Below are 17596 nucleotides of genomic sequence, written 5' to 3'. Positions count from 1 at the left end.
TTAGTGCTGAAGAGGATGAAGCCCTAGCTTGAGCCACCGCAACCACCAGTTGAGGATTGGCTGCCAAAGGGTTAACGACTGGGGGTTGACTGGGGGTTGCCTAACCATCGGTGACGCATTTCCGCCTGGCATGAAACTGTTATCAACAATTAATTAAATAAAAGCCCGATCATTAGGCCACGGTTTGTGGGGCGTTTCCGCATCCGCATCATGCTGACCTCCCACATACGCACACCCAAACATTTAGCGATATGTTCCACACAGAACTCCAGCCAGCAGGCAGGATTTCAACAGAGTTCGCAGTAGATAGCTTCAGAGCCTCACACAAATAACACTTAGAAAAATTTTTTACATTTTTTTATATGTTTATAAAACTTTTGTAGTAAATAACAGTATTTGTTATTGAATTAAAGAGATAACAACTATTAAAACATAAGAATTGTTTGTATTAGGATTGATAGTAAATAATTTTTTTTTTTTACAAAAAAAATAAATATTAAGGTAAACTTTTCCACATTTCAGTAAGCTTAATTGGATTCTGTACCTTCGCGTCACCGGCTGAATTTTTTATTTCTGGTGTTTAGCTCCTTTGCATTTAATTTTATCTATCTAAACGATTTAAAGTTTTCATTAGCAGAATTATTAGAAGAAAAGGGAGATTAACTAATATCCAATATTTTCATAAACTACTTTTGTATAAGGAAATAAGGTAGTGCTTAAGTTTTTCAACACAGTTCCCTTGAATAAAAGTCATTTAAGACCAAAACAGGGACAGTTTAACTCTCTGGGTGTTCCAGTGTAGGTGGCAATCAGTAGTCCCACATGCACAGGACCTCCGGTCTGGCATTGTTGCCGTTTGATGGCTGTGGGCCATTTGGCTATGGTTGTTGCTGCTGCCCATGCTACTGCTGATGCCACTGCGCTTCTTGATGCCCGTGCCATATCATCATTATTGTTGTTACTGCCGGCTGTGATTTGTTGGCATCGTTACTGTTGTCGCTCTCAGCAAACTGTGCATAAATCGTGCACACCTACATTATGTTGCGATAAATCTGTAATGACCAGAACAGACCAACCGACCAACCGACCTACCAACCAAACATCCAACCGTTTCAACCCGCAACAACTGAGCACACAGTTGGTTATACGAGTATGCGCTCAAGTTAATTTGCGTGTGTTTAAATGTGCGTAATTATTGTTTATCTACAATGCTGTACAATTTAACCGCAAACGGGGTCTTTATATCAATTGCAATCTATTGAAATATTTCAAATGAACATGAGTACAGGCAAATTAAAAGGCAAACTTCAGTGCGCTTATGTGTGTGGCTCAGAATGAGAACTAATGTTCGTTTATCCATGTTAAACATACAGAGAACAAACCAATTTATTCCGAAAATTTTAGGAAGTCTAACCCAAAGTGGTTTGCCGTTAGTGATTTAATGTGATGTACGATTGTCCAACGTAGCTTTGTGATATGATATCTTTTACCGATTTAAATAAAACTAAAAACGTAAATCTGAACTATCTAATTATTACTATGTCCGAAAGAATTTTTAAAAATAATTAAAAAATAGAATGATAAATTATTTTAATAAAGTCGTCCGATTTAAATGAAATTTAAGCCGTAATTCTGCTCGTTTCGACTTATATACTTCCTGAAATTGAAAGACGACTTTTGGGAAAGTTTCATGCAAATAGTTTTTAAATATATATTATATATATACTTTATAGGGTCGTAGATGTCTCCTTGACTGAAATTATAATTCAAAATATAAAAAAACATAAAACATAAAAAATGGACTCTATCAAAATGTTTTAAATTAATGAAAACATAATATAACGGGTATTAAAATGCGAAAGTTTTTAAACGAAATTACAGTTTACTTAGCCTGGGCACCTTCAAAGGCAAAACTTTATTTCCAAGCATTACTAACTTTTTTTTTTTAAATACGCATGTACCAAAACTAGTAAAATCATTCAACAAATTTACAGAAATTCTGCTTAAATCATTTGTATAATTTCGTTTCCATTTCCCCAACGGCAAGCTCCCATTCCTTGAGTTCCACATGAAACTTTCACCTTTGCGTGGGTGTCTGAGTTCTGAGCTTCGCGGAGGAAGGAGCAACATTCGCCAGCCTCGCAGTCAGTTTGGAGTAATTAAGTTAATTTGTCTTGACTGCCGGGCCAGAGATTTTAACTTTTTCCTCATGTTCTCGTTAGCAGGCGAACGTTGATTACGCTGCACATTAATTTAACCATTTCATTTTGTCATTTTATTACGCGAGTGGCTGGCAACGGGTCCAAGTACATTCCCCCTATCAATTGCAACTTTAATAAACTCTTTTGCTCAAATTATATTTACGAGGGGTCACAAACTGCGGAAAAATTGACGAGGATGGCGTTGGGTTGGGAAAGTGGGGTAGGCAGCATATTTTGCCAATGTGCCAAAGTAGAAACGCGGCCAAGTCTGTCACTGTTGTACTGCACGGAAAAAATTCTTATTCAGTATAAAATAATTATCAAAAAACACTTTACAATTTTTTAAAAAGACAGGGTACAGCCATATATATTATTTTGTATATACAGAAATGTTTTGATTTAAAGCACAACAAATTTTTTGAAAATAAAAAAGCCTTAATCGAAATAACTAGAGGCAAACAACAAATATTACATAAAACAAAATATATTGTGACATTAATTTTGTAAGAGAAAGATTACGGTTATAAAATTTGATTAATCATAAGATGCTAAAAGCTGTGTTCAAGGAAGTAAAAAGACGGAAATGGCAAGAGTAAATAAAAATATTTATGGTATTTTTTCTATATTGGAAATGATTTCATTTTTCACTGTGTGAGTATGGGAGTACCATTAAGCGCTCCATTTTGATACTTAAAACTTTGCGGCTGCTTGTGGCTGCCACACACACTAGCAACATCAACACCAGCAGCAGCAACATCCGCAACTGCAGCAGCAACAGCAACGCCGATAGCAACTGCAACTCGCGCCCCACGAAAGGCGACGTAATTTTTAATAGTTTCGCAATTAAATCGTAAAATTTAACAACTTTGCGCACTTCTTAACGAAATTGCGCAGCCAGCGAAACTGACACTGATGCATTTCCGGTTAGCCAGCAGTGTTAAAGGGGCGGGGCGGGAAAGGAAGTGGGAGTGGCAGCAAGCTGCATTGCGCGTAATGAGATATTTTGGCCCGAAAAACTTTTTTCACCCCTCTCGCTTTTCATGCTGTTTGCGTTGATTCGTTGTTTGCTTGTTTGTTTGTTGCTGCTCAACTTTTTGCTTTCGCTTTCATATCTTTATTTTCGGATTACTTTTCTGCTTTGCTTACATATTTTTAAGCGAGCCACAAATTAATTATTGCCTTGAAACAAAAAGAAGAAGAAAAAACATAATCCCAGACAAAACAAACTGAAAGTATTTCAAACAGGCAATAATGGGTAGGTAAAATTGCTTTTTATTACTAAATTTGCCTATTACTTGAAGAATTTATTCGGTCATCAGCATGAATCAGGTAAAAAATAAGAATTTTCTAACATGCTATTTTACTGGTAGGTTGAAATTTTGGATTGGATAAATATGTGTTTCAAAAAAAGTTCATATTTAAGTAAGGAACATTTCTGTTAAATCATTTTTTAATTCCCAAATTCTTTCAACCATCACATCTATAATTTAGATTGCCCTGCATCCCTGGACAAAAGGAAGCTGATTTTTTTTGTGAAATCGCCAATTGCCATGCATCACCGAAGGACCGAAGCGAATTGGCAACTAATCTAAGGCCTCCGCACTCGCATGCATATAAATCCAGGAACCACAGACAGATTTCGCCACAGTTGCAAGCGGTGACCGGGCAGGCACCTCAAATTAAATTAAGCCATAATTTATTTCCCATGGAGACGACCAGCCCACAAAAGCTCAAAATTCAAATGGCCAACAAAAATATGGCACTAAGAGCTGCTACTGCTTCTGCAGCGGTTAAAACACACACATTCCTGTGCTCGAGAAAAACAGGAGCCAGTTGAGAGGAGGATTTATTGGAATTCCATCAATGACGAGGCTGGAGCTCCGCTGCTCCCAATTCGCATGGCAGGAATATCCCACTGTGACCCGCACGAACTCTAACTGCAGGACATGCTTTGGCCACCAGTGATGCCAACTGGCGATGACAAAGGAAAACTATCATTAAAAGCTGATTGCCGGCGCTAAAATAAATTAAACGATTTTACTTAAGGTGGGATTTAGTACTTTCCATATGAAGCCATTTTAATCATTACCTTTATTTCTGGCTGGTTTTTTAGTCATTAAATGAAAATAAAGGAGTCGAAGTACATGTTTATGATATATTAAAGCGAGAACAACTACTGAAAGTGGTCTAGATAATATAAAATAAAGGAAATGTATTTAATAATGAATTGCTATGTTATCACTTGTCTATAAATTTCGATTTGCCATAGGAAATGTATTTAATAATTAATAACTATGTAATAATTTATCTAAAAATTTACCAAAATAACAACTTAGTCATGTTCTTAATTTCTGATTCTTATTTGCTTGTGGTTGTTTCAGATTTTTAGCTATCTAAATTGAACTGCAACTTGATTTCGATGAAGAATAGCTAAATTTTCCATGTAGCAGCACCGATGAGCAGTGCAGCTAGTTTCTGCCGGAGGAACAGGGGGACTCGGACAGGAGAGGACTGTGTGACCCGCAGGCGGCACGGGATTGCCACGACGAGGGACTTTGGCACGGATGGCTCATCATAAATACAAAGCAGGCCGGCGCTTTGTCAGGCAGCCTTCGACACTTTAATTGGCCCGGTCTGTCGGGGCGAGCACTCCCCCTTTCTGCAGGGGAATCGCCCACTTCCGGGGAGAGGTGGCCGTCATCGATATGCCAGCAGCATCCTGCACTTGCCACTGCTCCTTGCTAGTTCGCCGCCGGATCCCCAGACTTCTCTTGCTGCTGGTCGTCTCCTTTGTGCAGGGCAAATGAAATTGAAAATTTTTATGATGCCAACACCAGGGCAGCAAATAGAATGCTGAAAATTTAAGCAGCTGTATAAAGTTGGTTAATCTGCCAGCTGATTAAGATGAGATTGAGCAGTGCCGGTCGCCGGGTCGGACACCTCTCGACATTAATGGCGGAGTCAAAGCCAAAGTCTGTATAATTTTTATGACCACCGATGGGCTACACGTGCTGCTAGAAAATGTTTATGGTTCGCCTCCTGGCTGGCTGCAGCTCGAATATTTTGTGGGGCAAAACTCTTGAGCTAAACGAGTTAGCATTTCGGGGCGGAGGGCGTTCGCAAAAGTAGCTGGCAAGTAACAAGCTTAACCGCAAAAGTTTTAAATAAACTTTTGTTGCTGTTGTGCCTGGCAAAAATATATTTGCAGAATGCGTTCGCGCAAGCGGCATAACTATAACTTCCGATTCCGTTGGCTGGCTTTGGATGGGAATGGAAATGGGAATGGGAATGGGGTGTGGATGGGTTGTGGATGGGCTGTGGGAGCAGTTGCCTTGTAATACAGTTAAATATAAATTCAAAAAATATACGAGTGTTCGGGGGAGTTTGCTGAGAGCAACTTTGTTTGCCACTATTTTCCTTGTTGGTTTTTACTTTTTACTTTCTGCTTTTTCGCCTTGCACATCTTTTTCTGCACTTCTCGCCCGGCCTTTTCCCTCATTTTCGTTACTTGTGCAATTTGCATGAGCGCGGCAAACACCCACGAACAACTAACAAGTCTGCTGGGCAACAACAGCAACATCGCTTGCAACAACAATGGGCGAATGCAAGCAAACTTCCGCCTGATGAATAAGTGTCTGCCGCCTACCACCCGCCCACCAGTGGGCATGGCCATGTTTGCTCCACCCCATATCTAGTTTGTTTAACGCAGCGCACAACAATAATAAAAACAGCTTCCTAATTGTGAAAATAAAAATCAACAGCTAGGATAAATGCCATAGCGGCGACAATGGGCAGGACTTCATCAGAATAGAGCCTTATTTGGTAGAAACTTTCAAGTTTGTGAGACTTAATAAAAACAACAATTCACCGGAAAACACACTCATTATAAAAATCTTTCTAATATTTCATACCTATTATGTTTTAAGATTTTTGGAAATAATAAAATGAACTACATTTTAGTAAAAAATACAAACATATTAATCGAAGGGAATAAGACTTTTGAGTATGTATAATCTTGATCAACAATTTTAAGGTTCCTAGTTTTTAAGCTTACACACAAAACATTCCACTTTCTTTTGCGCAAGCAAACGGAAAAATGTTGAAGTTTAAATATTACCGTGAGAGAAGAACACTTGAATGCTCACTGAATCCAGCGGCTTCCTTCTCGTCCAGCTCGTTTAACCCACTGTACCAATGTGGAGAAACAGCAGCTTCAGAACGAAAAGAATCTGCATCTGCAGCGCTGTGAAGCCGCATTCTGGCATAAATTAAACGCCGCACAAGTCGGACTTCCGGTCAGAGCGACCGCCATGTTGTTATGCATGCGGATGCAGTGTGCGGCTGTGTGTGCAAGAATGCAGTTTAACCGAAAGAACGAAACGCGAGCTGGGAAAAGCAAACCACTGGACCAGCCCGGGTCCAAATGAAGTCATACCAACGCTGATAGCCAAACGAGGGGCGCGGACTCATATTAATTTCTGCTATCTGGACAACGCTATACACGCGTACTGCAAATGCTGCTGAGAGCGCAGCGCTGGCAATAAATTTGATTTGTTTAGCAATTTGTTGCATATCGCATTGCGCATACGCCCCGTACATCCATCTCGTCGTCCGTTGTTGTCGTCATCGCCCCAGCCGGCAGTTACTTTAACGATGAATAACGCGTTTGAATGTTTGTTTCCTTTTGTTTCTAGTTTTTCTGTCGGCCGCTCTATTTGATGTTCGGTGTTTTCATGTTCCAGCTACATGCAACATTTTGTGCACTCCCATTGACAATAATTTATATTGAAATGTGTCACTGCAACTGCTTGAATGAATGAGGACAGGATTGCATTAGTTGCAACTGGCTGCTGCATTTAGTTTCAGCGCGCAACCATTAGTCGCTGGCAGTATATATTTTAATAAAGTAATTAAATAAAGGAAAAAAATGTCGAGCAATTAAGATTAAAGTCTAAAAAAACCATATTTTGTAAAGTTAATAATAATGATGGACTTTACTTCTTTTGATGTAACAATTCTTGGTATCCATGTAAACATTCCCAGAAAAGTATTCTGTGAAATAAGAATAAATTTTGAATGAAATCACTATGGACGGCAGTACATGTAGTGACGATGCACACCAAGGGCGAGTGCATAGGAAACTACTATATATAGTATTAAAAATCTACTGTGATGGTATAGCCAAATGAATACGAATTGCATACCAAGACTTTAGGAAAACTAATTGGTTCAGGAAAAAATGAAATTCTTGACCGCGGGTTGATAAAATATTACACTTTTTTAGCAAAGTTTAAATTTTGTTGAAAATATGCGTCGAATGACACCCAATTTCCTTGGATCCGATGCCGATGTCAGTTTCAAAAAAATTGAAGGACTACAACTTTTCTTAGTTTAGATATAACAAAATGGTTTCAGGTTAAAGGAGGAAACAATTTCAGTTAAAAGGTGTATTTATTTAATTCATTTTTCGTCACAAAATTTGATATCAGTTATTTTGTAAGTTTAAGGTGCGGTCGTCACGAGTTTTTAGCATCGTTAAGAGGTGTTTTTCTTTGATAAATTGTACAATGTAAAACCACGCGTTACAGCTTTCCAAGCAAACAGCTTTTGCCAAGTTCTTCCCTAATAAAAACGGCAGCTCTAACTTATCTGGTTTGAACGTAACTCTTGCAGTTTGCCAATTGGTGACACTTGCAGCAAACTATCTCGTCACTTTTAAGTATCCCTCTGCACGCTATTGATGAAAGTCGGTGGCATCTTCGCGTGCAACTTATAATTAATAACAATTTAGCATGCACTTAATTTTAATTATTACTCAATTAGGTCAGCGCCATTATAATTTAAGCACCCGGCACACTGCAGATAATTAAGCGAGGGCAAAATTAAACAATTTCCAGTCCCGCGGAATGATGTCCTGCCAACCAGACATAACGTCCCGCATCTTGACTTCGTCTTTTTCCGAAACGGCGCCTCCGCGTTTCCGTTCTGTTTGTGGACAAAGTCATTAGGGAGGGTTTGTGCTTAATTTTGGTTTCAGTGCGATGCCAAAACATTTGGACTTTACGATGGATATAAATTAAGAATGAAGTGACGCTGGAAAACATTTTATAACTGCATGAAATAATGATGGTGTTACAAACAAAATTGCTATTAGACATCTAAATACAAATATACAAAAAAAAATTTTTTTCAACATATATTTCAATATTTAGACTTTCAAACTTACGTGTCATCCAGGCATGCCTTTTGTATCTTATAAAAAACTAAAAAAGAGCAGCTGTCCTACTCATCCTGTTGTCAATTAAATATCTGGTGAGAGCGGTGGTTCCCTTGACGCCTTGATCTATAATTCCATTAATTTTTGTTGAAGGTGTTCCAATTGAAACCGACCGGAGATGGAAGCAATTTGAATGTCATTAGGTGAGCCCACGCACGACAAAGCCAGTCGGAAAGCGAGGCTAAGTGAGAGCCAAACAAAAAGGCATTCGACTACATATCTGATTGAATAATAATGAGTGCTTAAGGATTTAATGCGCTCCCGGCAGCTGCTGGCCCCAGACATCGACTTCCACTTGGGAACAGACATGTAGGGAAACAAAACCAGCAATATCGTTGTAGTCGATTGCTCCGACTATGAAATACCCCTTAAGCCAGCCCTGTTGTTAACGGCTTTTAGTTTTATTACTGAAAACTGAAATATTCTGCTCAATAAAATTAGGCGTAGGGGTTGTAGAGTTTTTCGGAGTTCTGGTTTGAAGAGGGCTTTGGAAAAATTTGAAAGACAATATATGGTTAGTACTTTATACTGTCGGACTTATTTATTTTAATACTCCAAAAGTTGCTGGTATAGACAGCCAAATGTTAAATGGCAGTCCCACGCGTGAGCATATCTGAATCTTACCCGCCACTTGGTTGACACTGGCATGGCCAATGCATTGGGGAATACAGTTGGCCTGGAGCTGATTGCAAAAAAAAGATTAAAATGAATACGAAAGGAAATTGGGCAGAACAAAGCGTAGCGAGCTCACACCTATTGAAAAAATTGAATTTACTTATCGCAAAAATTCAAATTAACCCAGCATTCAAACCAGCACATCAGAGAATCATCGCGTAAGAGCAGAATCACAGCATTTACCAAAAAATTAAAACTAAATTAAAATAAAAAATTAACACTAGTTTTTGGCAAACTAGAATTCAGCAACCATTTTTGTTGGCGAATTGGCACTTATAGTTAATTTTTATAAAATTACATTACATACAAAAATTTATTTTTTGTTTTTCTACTATTTTCATAAGCCAAAGTTTATTTAAAAATACATATGAATTTAAACTTAACTAATATTTTTTTTGAATAAGTGAACTTTAAGTTTTTGTTTGGTGCAGGCCCAAGGAAGAAAAAATGGGTTGACCTTAATAAGTGAGGTGGACACACAAAGCAAACAAGATTAGAATGACGTTAGCTTGTACCATATAAGACTTGTCTTCAACTGTTGCAGCACAAACTGCAGTAACATTACCATCGTCATTCTCAGCGTCTCTGCAATTCATAAAATTAAAAATGATTTCCAATATAACACTTGAATTATATACTCGATAGGCTTCGGAACATTTTCTTTGAACTGCCCAAGAATGTTCACTGGTGGATAATATCTTGCCACCACGAAGTAGACACCTTTTTTACTTTTGGCTTGGCCGTGACCCATTTGTTTTGCACTCTTCCAAACCATTGCTGTAAAATGGCCGGTATCTAGGCTGAACTCTGCTTTATCAAAATCGTACGCTCTGATTTCGTCGTACCAGTCTTGAACACATTTAAGAGGTTCTTCAGACCTAAGGCATAAGTTTTCACCATATTTTCGGCCATCACCTGAATGCGCCAGTGATCCTTTTTCGGCTAGAACCTGTTTGATTGAGGGGGTATCGGAAGAATGAATATCGATTGTTTCTATTTCAGCTATTAGCACGGATCAGAGTGGTTAGTGTGACGGATACGTGCAAGATAAAGAGTATAGTTATGATTTTTCTCTAAACTAAAGGGTTGGAAGTGTCTTCTCTACTGTGATCCAATATTCTGACCAAATTTGTAATATTCTCTGCAAGTGTATGAAAAGTATTGTACATACTTGCGCATACTCTTCGCATCCCTTGGATAGAGTGTCGTCCAACGTTAGCGCAGGAACGCCGTGCTTTTCTCTCAACCGATTGTGTTCGTTTAGGTTGTCCTCTTCAGGGCTAGCTGCGACTGCGACCAACTGTAATTTCTGTATGTAATTATCAAAATTGCATAATTCTGGCATAGAACTTACCCAACAAAAAGCTAAAACTATTAATATGTTCACCACAGCCATGTTTTCTTTTTTTGTATAAAAAATACGAATACTTTTATAAACCCGCCAAGTTTCACATTACTAAAAATATTTTCAGTCCCAGGTAACTTGATATGGAAATGGTTTGCATTGAATTTAGATGATTGAACATAGTTCAAAAAACATGTTAAAACTATGATAAAGAATGTTTTAACTGTTCTTCTATGAGCATGGGAATATTTAAGAATACGAAGCCATTTATTTAATTTTCTTTAAAAGGTTAGACATGTTTGCGGTGGAACTTTAATTTGAGCAATTTTTTCATACTTTGTCGTATATTAGTAAATCAGTCCTAATGACGTGTAAAAGGCAGATAGTAAATAAGCTATTTATGACCCAAATTAGTTAAGTAAATCTGGAGGCGCCATCTGTCGAACTGCATAGCCAAAGCTAGAAGCTAAGAGCGTGCAGCACCCCCACAACCCGCTAACAGTTATTTCGTTCAGTCTCTCTACATCAGCGATAGCCGGCAGATCAGTGGCCGAGCGGAGGCCGAGCGCGGCAGAGCGACGGCAGAGGACTTAATAACCCTATAACTTCAAAAAACGTAACTCGATTTTGATTTAGGTCAGATATAATTTTTCTGTATCCTTTTTAAATAAACAAAGCTTATTAACACCAAAAAAAATTATATTTTTAAATTGATAAACTAAAAATTTTCAGTCGGTCATGCACATTAAAAAGTTATCTTATTTTGTAAAGTGCAGACACAAAGCAAACAAAATGAGAACGGCGTTAGCTTGTACCATATTAACGTTGCCATCAGTAGTACTACTTCCACCTTCAACGCCGCTGGAATAAAATACAATTAAAAATTATTTTCAATATGACACTTGAATGAAATACTCAATCGGCTTCGGGACATTTTCTTTGAACTGTCCATAAATGTTTACTGGTGGATAATATCTTGCTACCACGAAGTAGATCCCATTCTTACTTTTGGCTTGGCCATGACCCATTTTTTTTGCACTTTTCCAAACCAGTGCAGTAAAATGGCCAGTATTCATGGTAAACTGTGCTTTAGCAAAGTCGTACTCTTTGATTTCGTCGTACCAGTCTTGAACACATCTAAGAGGTGCTTCAGACCTCAGGCATAAGTTTTCACCATATTTCAGGCCACCATCAGGCGAATGCACCAACGATCCCTTTTCGGCTAGCACCTGTTTAAATGTGAGGCCATCCAAATTAAGAAGGTAAATAATTAATAACAAGACCGGGACATACTTGCGCATACTCTGCGCAGTCCTTAGAAAGACTGTCGTCCAACGTCAGCGCGGGAACGCCGTGCTTCTCCCTAAGCCGATTGTGTTCTTTTAGGTTGTCTTCTTCAGGGCTAGCTTTGACCGCCAGCAACTGAAAATAGTGTCGCAGATTAATGCATAAATTTGGATTACAAAAATGAAAATGTTCTACTTACCCAACTTAGAGCTAAAACTGTAAATACGTTAGCCAAAGTCATTTTTCCGTTTCGTGTGTTAACCAAATACGAAAACATTGACAAGGTTTCCAAATTTTTATGTTGCTTAAAAGATTTTCAATTCAATGTTACTTGACCTGGAAATGGGTTTCATTCAATTTCAAGGACTGACCACTTTATTTTTGAGACTTATGGATAATCTTCGTAAGGCTTGTTTTTCCACCGGGAACCGAAAGCATACAACTAAAACCATAAATATATTTCTGACTTATAACATGTTTGGATAATCAAAGTTATTTTAACTCTCGTTTTTACTGTTTCTGTTTAGGATTTTTTAAATTTTTTAATAGGATTTTTTAAATTTGCATTCAAATAATTATAAAACTCTATATCTTACAGACTAATCATTTTTTAGATTTAAATTTAAAACAACAACTAAAATTTTACAAATATTTAATGAAAATGTTTCTTCCTTTAACCACCATTGTACGTGGCTTTACTTGCTTAGAAGCATTTTTCAGCCAAGTTCCCTCTAAACTACCTAGTTTTTAAAAATTTTATTTCTCGGAGTATATGCGGTAATGTTTAATAACAAGGAAACAATCTGTAAAATTTGTAAAAAAAATACATTATAATTCATAATGTTAAAGAGCTAAAGCTAGGAGTTAAAAATATTGTCTCGTTTACGGCGTTGCAAACTTTTGAAATACATTTTATTACCTTCTGAAAGAATATAAAAATAGTTGATTTGCTTTTGGGTAAAATAATAACTTTCTTCTCTTTCAAATAAACTATAAAAAGACCTGTCTCAGTGTTAGCAAAAGCGCTAGGTATATTGAATCGATTTAGTTTCCCCAAAGTCTGATGCTTGCTTTGGCAATTTGTGTGATGTGTTGACAGCTGGCCGGAGGTTTGATGCTTTTGGCATTAGAGCACTGACTGACAGATTACTGCCAAAAAACACTGAGAAAATACCTTTCATTCTATAGCACTCTGATCGGCAGGAAGAATTTAAAAAGCTTATTTGTAAAGTTTTTTTTATTAATTCGTGGTGTTGCCTAGCTCCACGACTTAATAATGTTTTAATTTAAATATTAAATATAACACTTTGTGTATATGATGATACCTGATATTTTTTTTTAACAATAGTTTCTTTTTTTATGTTTTTGCTTCTCTGTATGAACACGAGAAAGCTGACTTATTGGCGGTGCAGTGTGCAATTATTTTAAGCGAGCAACCGCCAGCACGACAAAGGATAATGCGATGAGTTCAGATCGTCAGCGGCAGCGGACTAACTCTAAAAGAGCCACGTCCCAACCCGCAAGCCCGCTGCCAGATATTAAATTTTCACTGTTGCTCCTGTTGCCCCATGGAGCTGTGGCAATAAAGGTCTGGCTTTGGCAGGCATGTGTGAGGGCACTTTTGCCCAGGGATGAGCTTCGGCCGACACGCATGTGGCTGATGCTTTGGGCCATCATTGTTGACAACAATATCAGTGGCTTTGAAACAGCGGCAGCCACATCTACAAAAAAGCAGCTGCAGCACGGGCTCGTGGAACTTAGTTTGTCCTACACATGGCTTTGGTCTCTGGTTTTTGGCTGTAAAATGTCAATTTGGGCCGTGACGATGATTTATTGTGTTCGTGTTTGATAGGCGCGCTTAAATATCCCATTCAGCGTACATATTTCCACTATCAATTTCGACGAAATCGTTATCATCAGCATAATCTGGCTCGCCCAGTTGAAACTCTCTCTTTAAAACTTGTTTATTTATTGTAATTTAAGTCTTAGTAACTATCTATATATTTTTAAAATCCATTTAATTTGATATATATATTAATGCTAAGATAGGTTATAAGTTTATTCTGCTATTATGAATTGTGATTGAAAAAAATGGCGTATTCCCAATTCCAATCCAATTTGAAAATTGTATAATATGAGCTGGTACGATGAATTCAGAATTCAACAATATTCTAAGCATCCTGTTAAAGCTGTATGTATAGTACTTTATTTTATGTATCTACGTGTTTTTCTGACTACAATCCAATCACGATTTCAGCACATCTCGCACGAACTTTACTTTGCTGGGAATATGTGCAAAATAGTCGCCAAAGAGCCAACGATTTGAATCGTCGCCAAGACCGGCATTAAAATTGAAATGGCATATTCATGCCACATAATGGTTAACCGACATCAGAAGAGCAACACGCAAATATTCGCATATTTGTGAAAAAACTACCACTCTGGCAGGGCACACCCAAATGGGAAGGAAAAACTTGCATAATAAATGCAATTTATCCATCCGAAATGCTGTCTCCTGCCGACAGCACCAAGCTGTCCCATTCGCACATGGCCGATAACTCAATAGAGCATCCTGGGGGGCCCTGGCATAACTAAACTAATTTCTTTTAATTCAAACAGAGCAAACACAGTTCCCACTGGCCCCTCGAACAATGCCGGCCAAATGCCTGGGTGCGAAACTTTGATGGCGCCCCTGGCCAGGTGGTCTGACCCTCCTCCGGGCTAAAAGGGAAGCCTTTCCCACTGCCCACTGCCCACTTCCCACGCCCAATCCACTTTCTCCCCGGTGGCAGCCCTGACCGACATTCGATGAATTGACCAACGCAGCTTGTTATTTTTCGTGTGCAACAGCGCGTTTCATTCGCTCCTGGAGGTTATCTGGCCCATCGAACCCCATGGCACTATACTATCGAATCAGTGATGTCAGTGTGCTTCTGCAACATTTTGTAAATAAAGCCAGCACCGTGATTTGATATTTCTATGCCAAATTTTGATTATTGTTGCCTTAAATCTAAGAGATTACGAAAATATATCGAAATATTTGTATGTTATTAGAATTACTTTATTAAGAAAAGCAACTCGAAAGATCCGGCACCCAATCGATCTCGGATGCTGAAGGATATATATATATTTACATAAGTTAATAGGAAATTATAAGAGGAATCAACAATCAATACCAAGAATACATAAGACTTTTTACATTTTTATGATGTAACACAGGCAGTCAAAGCTAAAGACAATTTTCTTCCATTTTTAACTGATTCGATATAGATTTGGCATCACTACTAATTGGAGACTAGTTCTCCTTGCCTTTGTGTCTGGCCAAAACTTTTGCTCTGTTTTCGCTAGATTCCGAATTCGGGGAGTTGGACAGCCGCCGTCTGCTTTTCACCTGCCAGGTTTCCGCTCCACTCGGGTTCGCAATCCCCTATTTGTTTGCGTATGGGAAATCGCCGCTGGTTGTCTATCTGTCTGTGCTCGTGGGCTCTGTTAGCAGGTGTGCGTGAATTTTACGCTGACAATTGTGATTTTCGCATGGTTCAGCATCGGGCAAAGGTTTTTAATTAGATTTTACTTCATTTTCCGCTGTCATTCAATGCAATGGGAAGCGGTTGCTTTGTACCAATTCTATCCAACAAAGCTGATAGTCGAGTTCAATCATTTAATCAAGAGTTGTTTTTCACTAGGCAGAGAGAACATTTCTTCGGGTGGTTACATCTTACATTTTTATAAGGCTTACCATCCATTTATTTTATTTAATTGATCGCTCTGAAAGCAGGCTTAAAAACTAGACCATTTAAAGGACTTGCACAAAATTTGGACCTATCTTTTGTTGCAGTTTCTTTATTATTCCTTTTCCGGCTTCATCTTAGTAATTTAAAGTTCACATCCAGCGTGTTTGTTGATCGAATTGAGTTTTCTCTTGAAAACGAATTGTGCGGAATTTTAAATTTTATTTAATTTTATTTAACAATTTTGTAAATGTATATTATTTAAACGACTTGACACTGGTAAATTAAAGATATAAATTCAGAATGCTTAGGAAATTTTTTTTCTGTGTTCGCATGTTTTCTGTGAGTCTGTTTGTTTGGCTTAGCTGAGGGTTAAGTGACGCTGCTGGTTGAAAGCGTTTGCTAATGTCGTTCTTTGTGAACCACAGATTGCCTGCATCTACTGTGAGTTTGTGACAACTGCGTTGCAAAAAAATTATTTCTGTGAGTAATCATCTCCAAGAATTCAACAGAAACGAAGAAATTTATGTACAAGTCCGGCCAAAGCAGTACTTTAATTTTAAATCTATGATGTTTACTTTTTCTATTAAAACATACTTACATGAAAAAAATTATTTCTGTACAAGTTCCAAGAATTTAAATTTATGAAAAAAAAACTTTTGTATATCATTGCTATAAACATATTTAAAATAATTCTCAACTTTTGCTCAGATTTTGACTTTAGTGTGATCGTGTCACAAAGTGCTTAGCAAAAATCATTATTGTTTTAAAATAGCTGTAGATAGAATTTTGGTCAACAATAGGAATATTTGCATATAGCTTTATAGTTGATTTTATTTAACTTTTTCAAGGAACTAGCTTACATTGAGATATCTGTTGAAATACCAAAAACAGATTTTAACTACTACTTGCTGGGCACAAAATTTGTTTTTTGTAAATTAGTTTGAATGGATCGAAAGTATGCTGAGCCGTGCAAGGCTCCAGGAATTTCTTACCCTGATAGTGTTAAGACTGAAGTTCCCTTGCAGAAAAGAGAAACGAAATTAGCACAATCACAGCCGCCGGAAAAAGTTTTCCGCTGTGAAAAGCATGAAGCTTCCTCATCCCAAGGCTCGTTGTTCTGTGAAGAAGTGGAGGAAGAATCATTCGAGGAAAGTCAACTGGAAATAAAAGATATTTACGAGGAGGTGAGTCGCTTGAGACGGCGTGTGAGTCGACTGAACCACATGCTTGGCACAAATATACCAGAATGTCCAAATATCGATCTATGCGAACATGAACATATGTTATTGACGATGCCTGACCAAATCCACCCCGAGATCCTTCAAATCGAGATTGATAATAAGAAACTGAACACTCAACTGACACAGTTACAACCTCTTGAAAAATCAGCCGTTCAGGCCATAAAATCAGTGCGTGATGTTCAAGTCAAGAACAAGACACTAGTTGACCAGTTGAGGAGCAGAATTAAGGAGTTGGATTCCTTTAAACTTACATTCGAAAAACATCAAGTGCTGTGCAAGGAACGATATTGGTTTTTGGAAAGGAATAAAGCCAGTGGCACGGAAATCCAAAATTGTGGCGACAGAAGAGCCAATTTCATACAAAATCATCTTAAAAAACATGTAGTCAAGGATGAGTATGAGCCCCGTAGGAAGGAAGCCCTTAAGGTCGTGCTGCATTTAAGAAGAGCCTCGGAGAACCTACAGAAATATCTGTCAAACGAGATAAACAACAAAAAACTTGAACTCTTCCAAGACGTGCAACAAGTAAATTAAATAATTCAAAGCTGTTAATACATACAATTAAATTGTTTACATATAACAGCAATGTGTTAAATAAATGTTATAAATATGTAGTTCCAGATTCTAAAATATGTAATCTCATTAAATGAAATCTATGCATGTGTTGAAACCGAAAAAATTGAGCAACAAAAAATGGTCATATATTATATAGCTATACGTTGTCCGAGTTTAATAAAACGAAAACCGTAGTTCTGAAATTAAAAAAAAAAACAATACTATAGAGAGACAACTTTTTTAAAAGTTTTATGATAGAAAACGATTCTCTTATTAGCTTT

The 17596-nt window shown here is 37.7% G+C and overlaps 3 protein-coding genes across 3 annotated transcripts; 1 reads left to right on the top strand and 2 right to left on the bottom strand.

Annotated features, from left to right (window-relative positions):
• Positions 1–9497: 9497 nt before the first annotated feature.
• LOC108148235 (Golgi-associated plant pathogenesis-related protein 1-like) lies at positions 9498–10639 on the bottom strand. The gene is made up of 4 exons (XM_017275150.2): positions 10508–10639; positions 10325–10453; positions 9792–10102; positions 9498–9738 (listed from the first exon to the last, which is right to left on the bottom strand). The coding sequence occupies exons 1-4, from the start codon at positions 10547–10549 to the stop codon at positions 9612–9614; spliced, it is 609 nt and encodes a 202-aa protein (XP_017130639.1). The 5' UTR covers positions 10550–10639; the 3' UTR covers positions 9498–9611.
• A 480-nt stretch (positions 10640–11119) lies between these two features.
• Positions 11120–12104, bottom strand: LOC108148242 (Golgi-associated plant pathogenesis-related protein 1-like). The gene is made up of 4 exons (XM_017275158.2): positions 11985–12104; positions 11792–11920; positions 11414–11727; positions 11120–11359 (listed from the first exon to the last, which is right to left on the bottom strand). Exons 1-4 carry the CDS (start codon positions 12060–12062, stop codon positions 11257–11259), a joined length of 624 nt encoding a protein of 207 aa, XP_017130647.1. The 5' UTR covers positions 12063–12104; the 3' UTR covers positions 11120–11256.
• A 4277-nt stretch (positions 12105–16381) lies between these two features.
• On the top strand, positions 16382–17340 carry LOC108148244. The gene has a single exon (XM_017275161.2). It carries the CDS (start codon positions 16464–16466, stop codon positions 17292–17294), a length of 831 nt encoding a protein of 276 aa, XP_017130650.1. The 5' UTR covers positions 16382–16463; the 3' UTR covers positions 17295–17340.
• The last annotated feature ends 256 nt before the right edge of the window (positions 17341–17596 follow it).

This window comes from Drosophila elegans, unplaced genomic scaffold, assembly GCF_018152505.1.
Source record: "Drosophila elegans isolate 14027-0461.03 unplaced genomic scaffold, ASM1815250v1 contig_476, whole genome shotgun sequence".
Lineage (NCBI taxonomy): Eukaryota > Metazoa > Arthropoda > Insecta > Diptera > Drosophilidae > Drosophila > Drosophila elegans.
Note: the sequence above shows the minus strand (reverse complement) of the source record. Positions and strands in the feature narration are given on the sequence as shown.

Excerpts from the sequence above, each read along its gene's own strand:
- LOC108148244 (XM_017275161.2), top strand. The coding sequence starts at position 16,464 with ATGGATCGAAAGTATGCTGAGCCGTGCAAGGCTCCAGGAATTTCTTAC.
- LOC108148242 (XM_017275158.2), bottom strand. The coding sequence starts at position 12,062 with ATGTTTTCGTATTTGGTTAACACACGAAACGGAAAAATGACTTTGGCT. Across the intron at positions 11,728-11,791 it reads ACTGCGCAGAGTATGCGCAA|GTGCTAGCCGAAAAGGGATC; the intron begins GTATGTCCCGGT and ends ACATTTAAACAG. Across the intron at positions 11,360-11,413 it reads AATGTCCCGAAGCCGATTGA|CGGCGTTGAAGGTGGAAGTA; the intron begins GTATTTCATTCA and ends ATTTTATTCCAG.
- LOC108148235 (XM_017275150.2), bottom strand. The coding sequence starts at position 10,549 with ATGGCTGTGGTGAACATATTAATAGTTTTAGCTTTTTGTTGG. Across the intron at positions 10,103-10,324 it reads GATGCGAAGAGTATGCGCAA|GTTCTAGCCGAAAAAGGATC; the intron begins GTATGTACAATA and ends TCAATCAAACAG. Across the intron at positions 9,739-9,791 it reads AATGTTCCGAAGCCTATCGA|AGACGCTGAGAATGACGATG; the intron begins GTATATAATTCA and ends TATGAATTGCAG.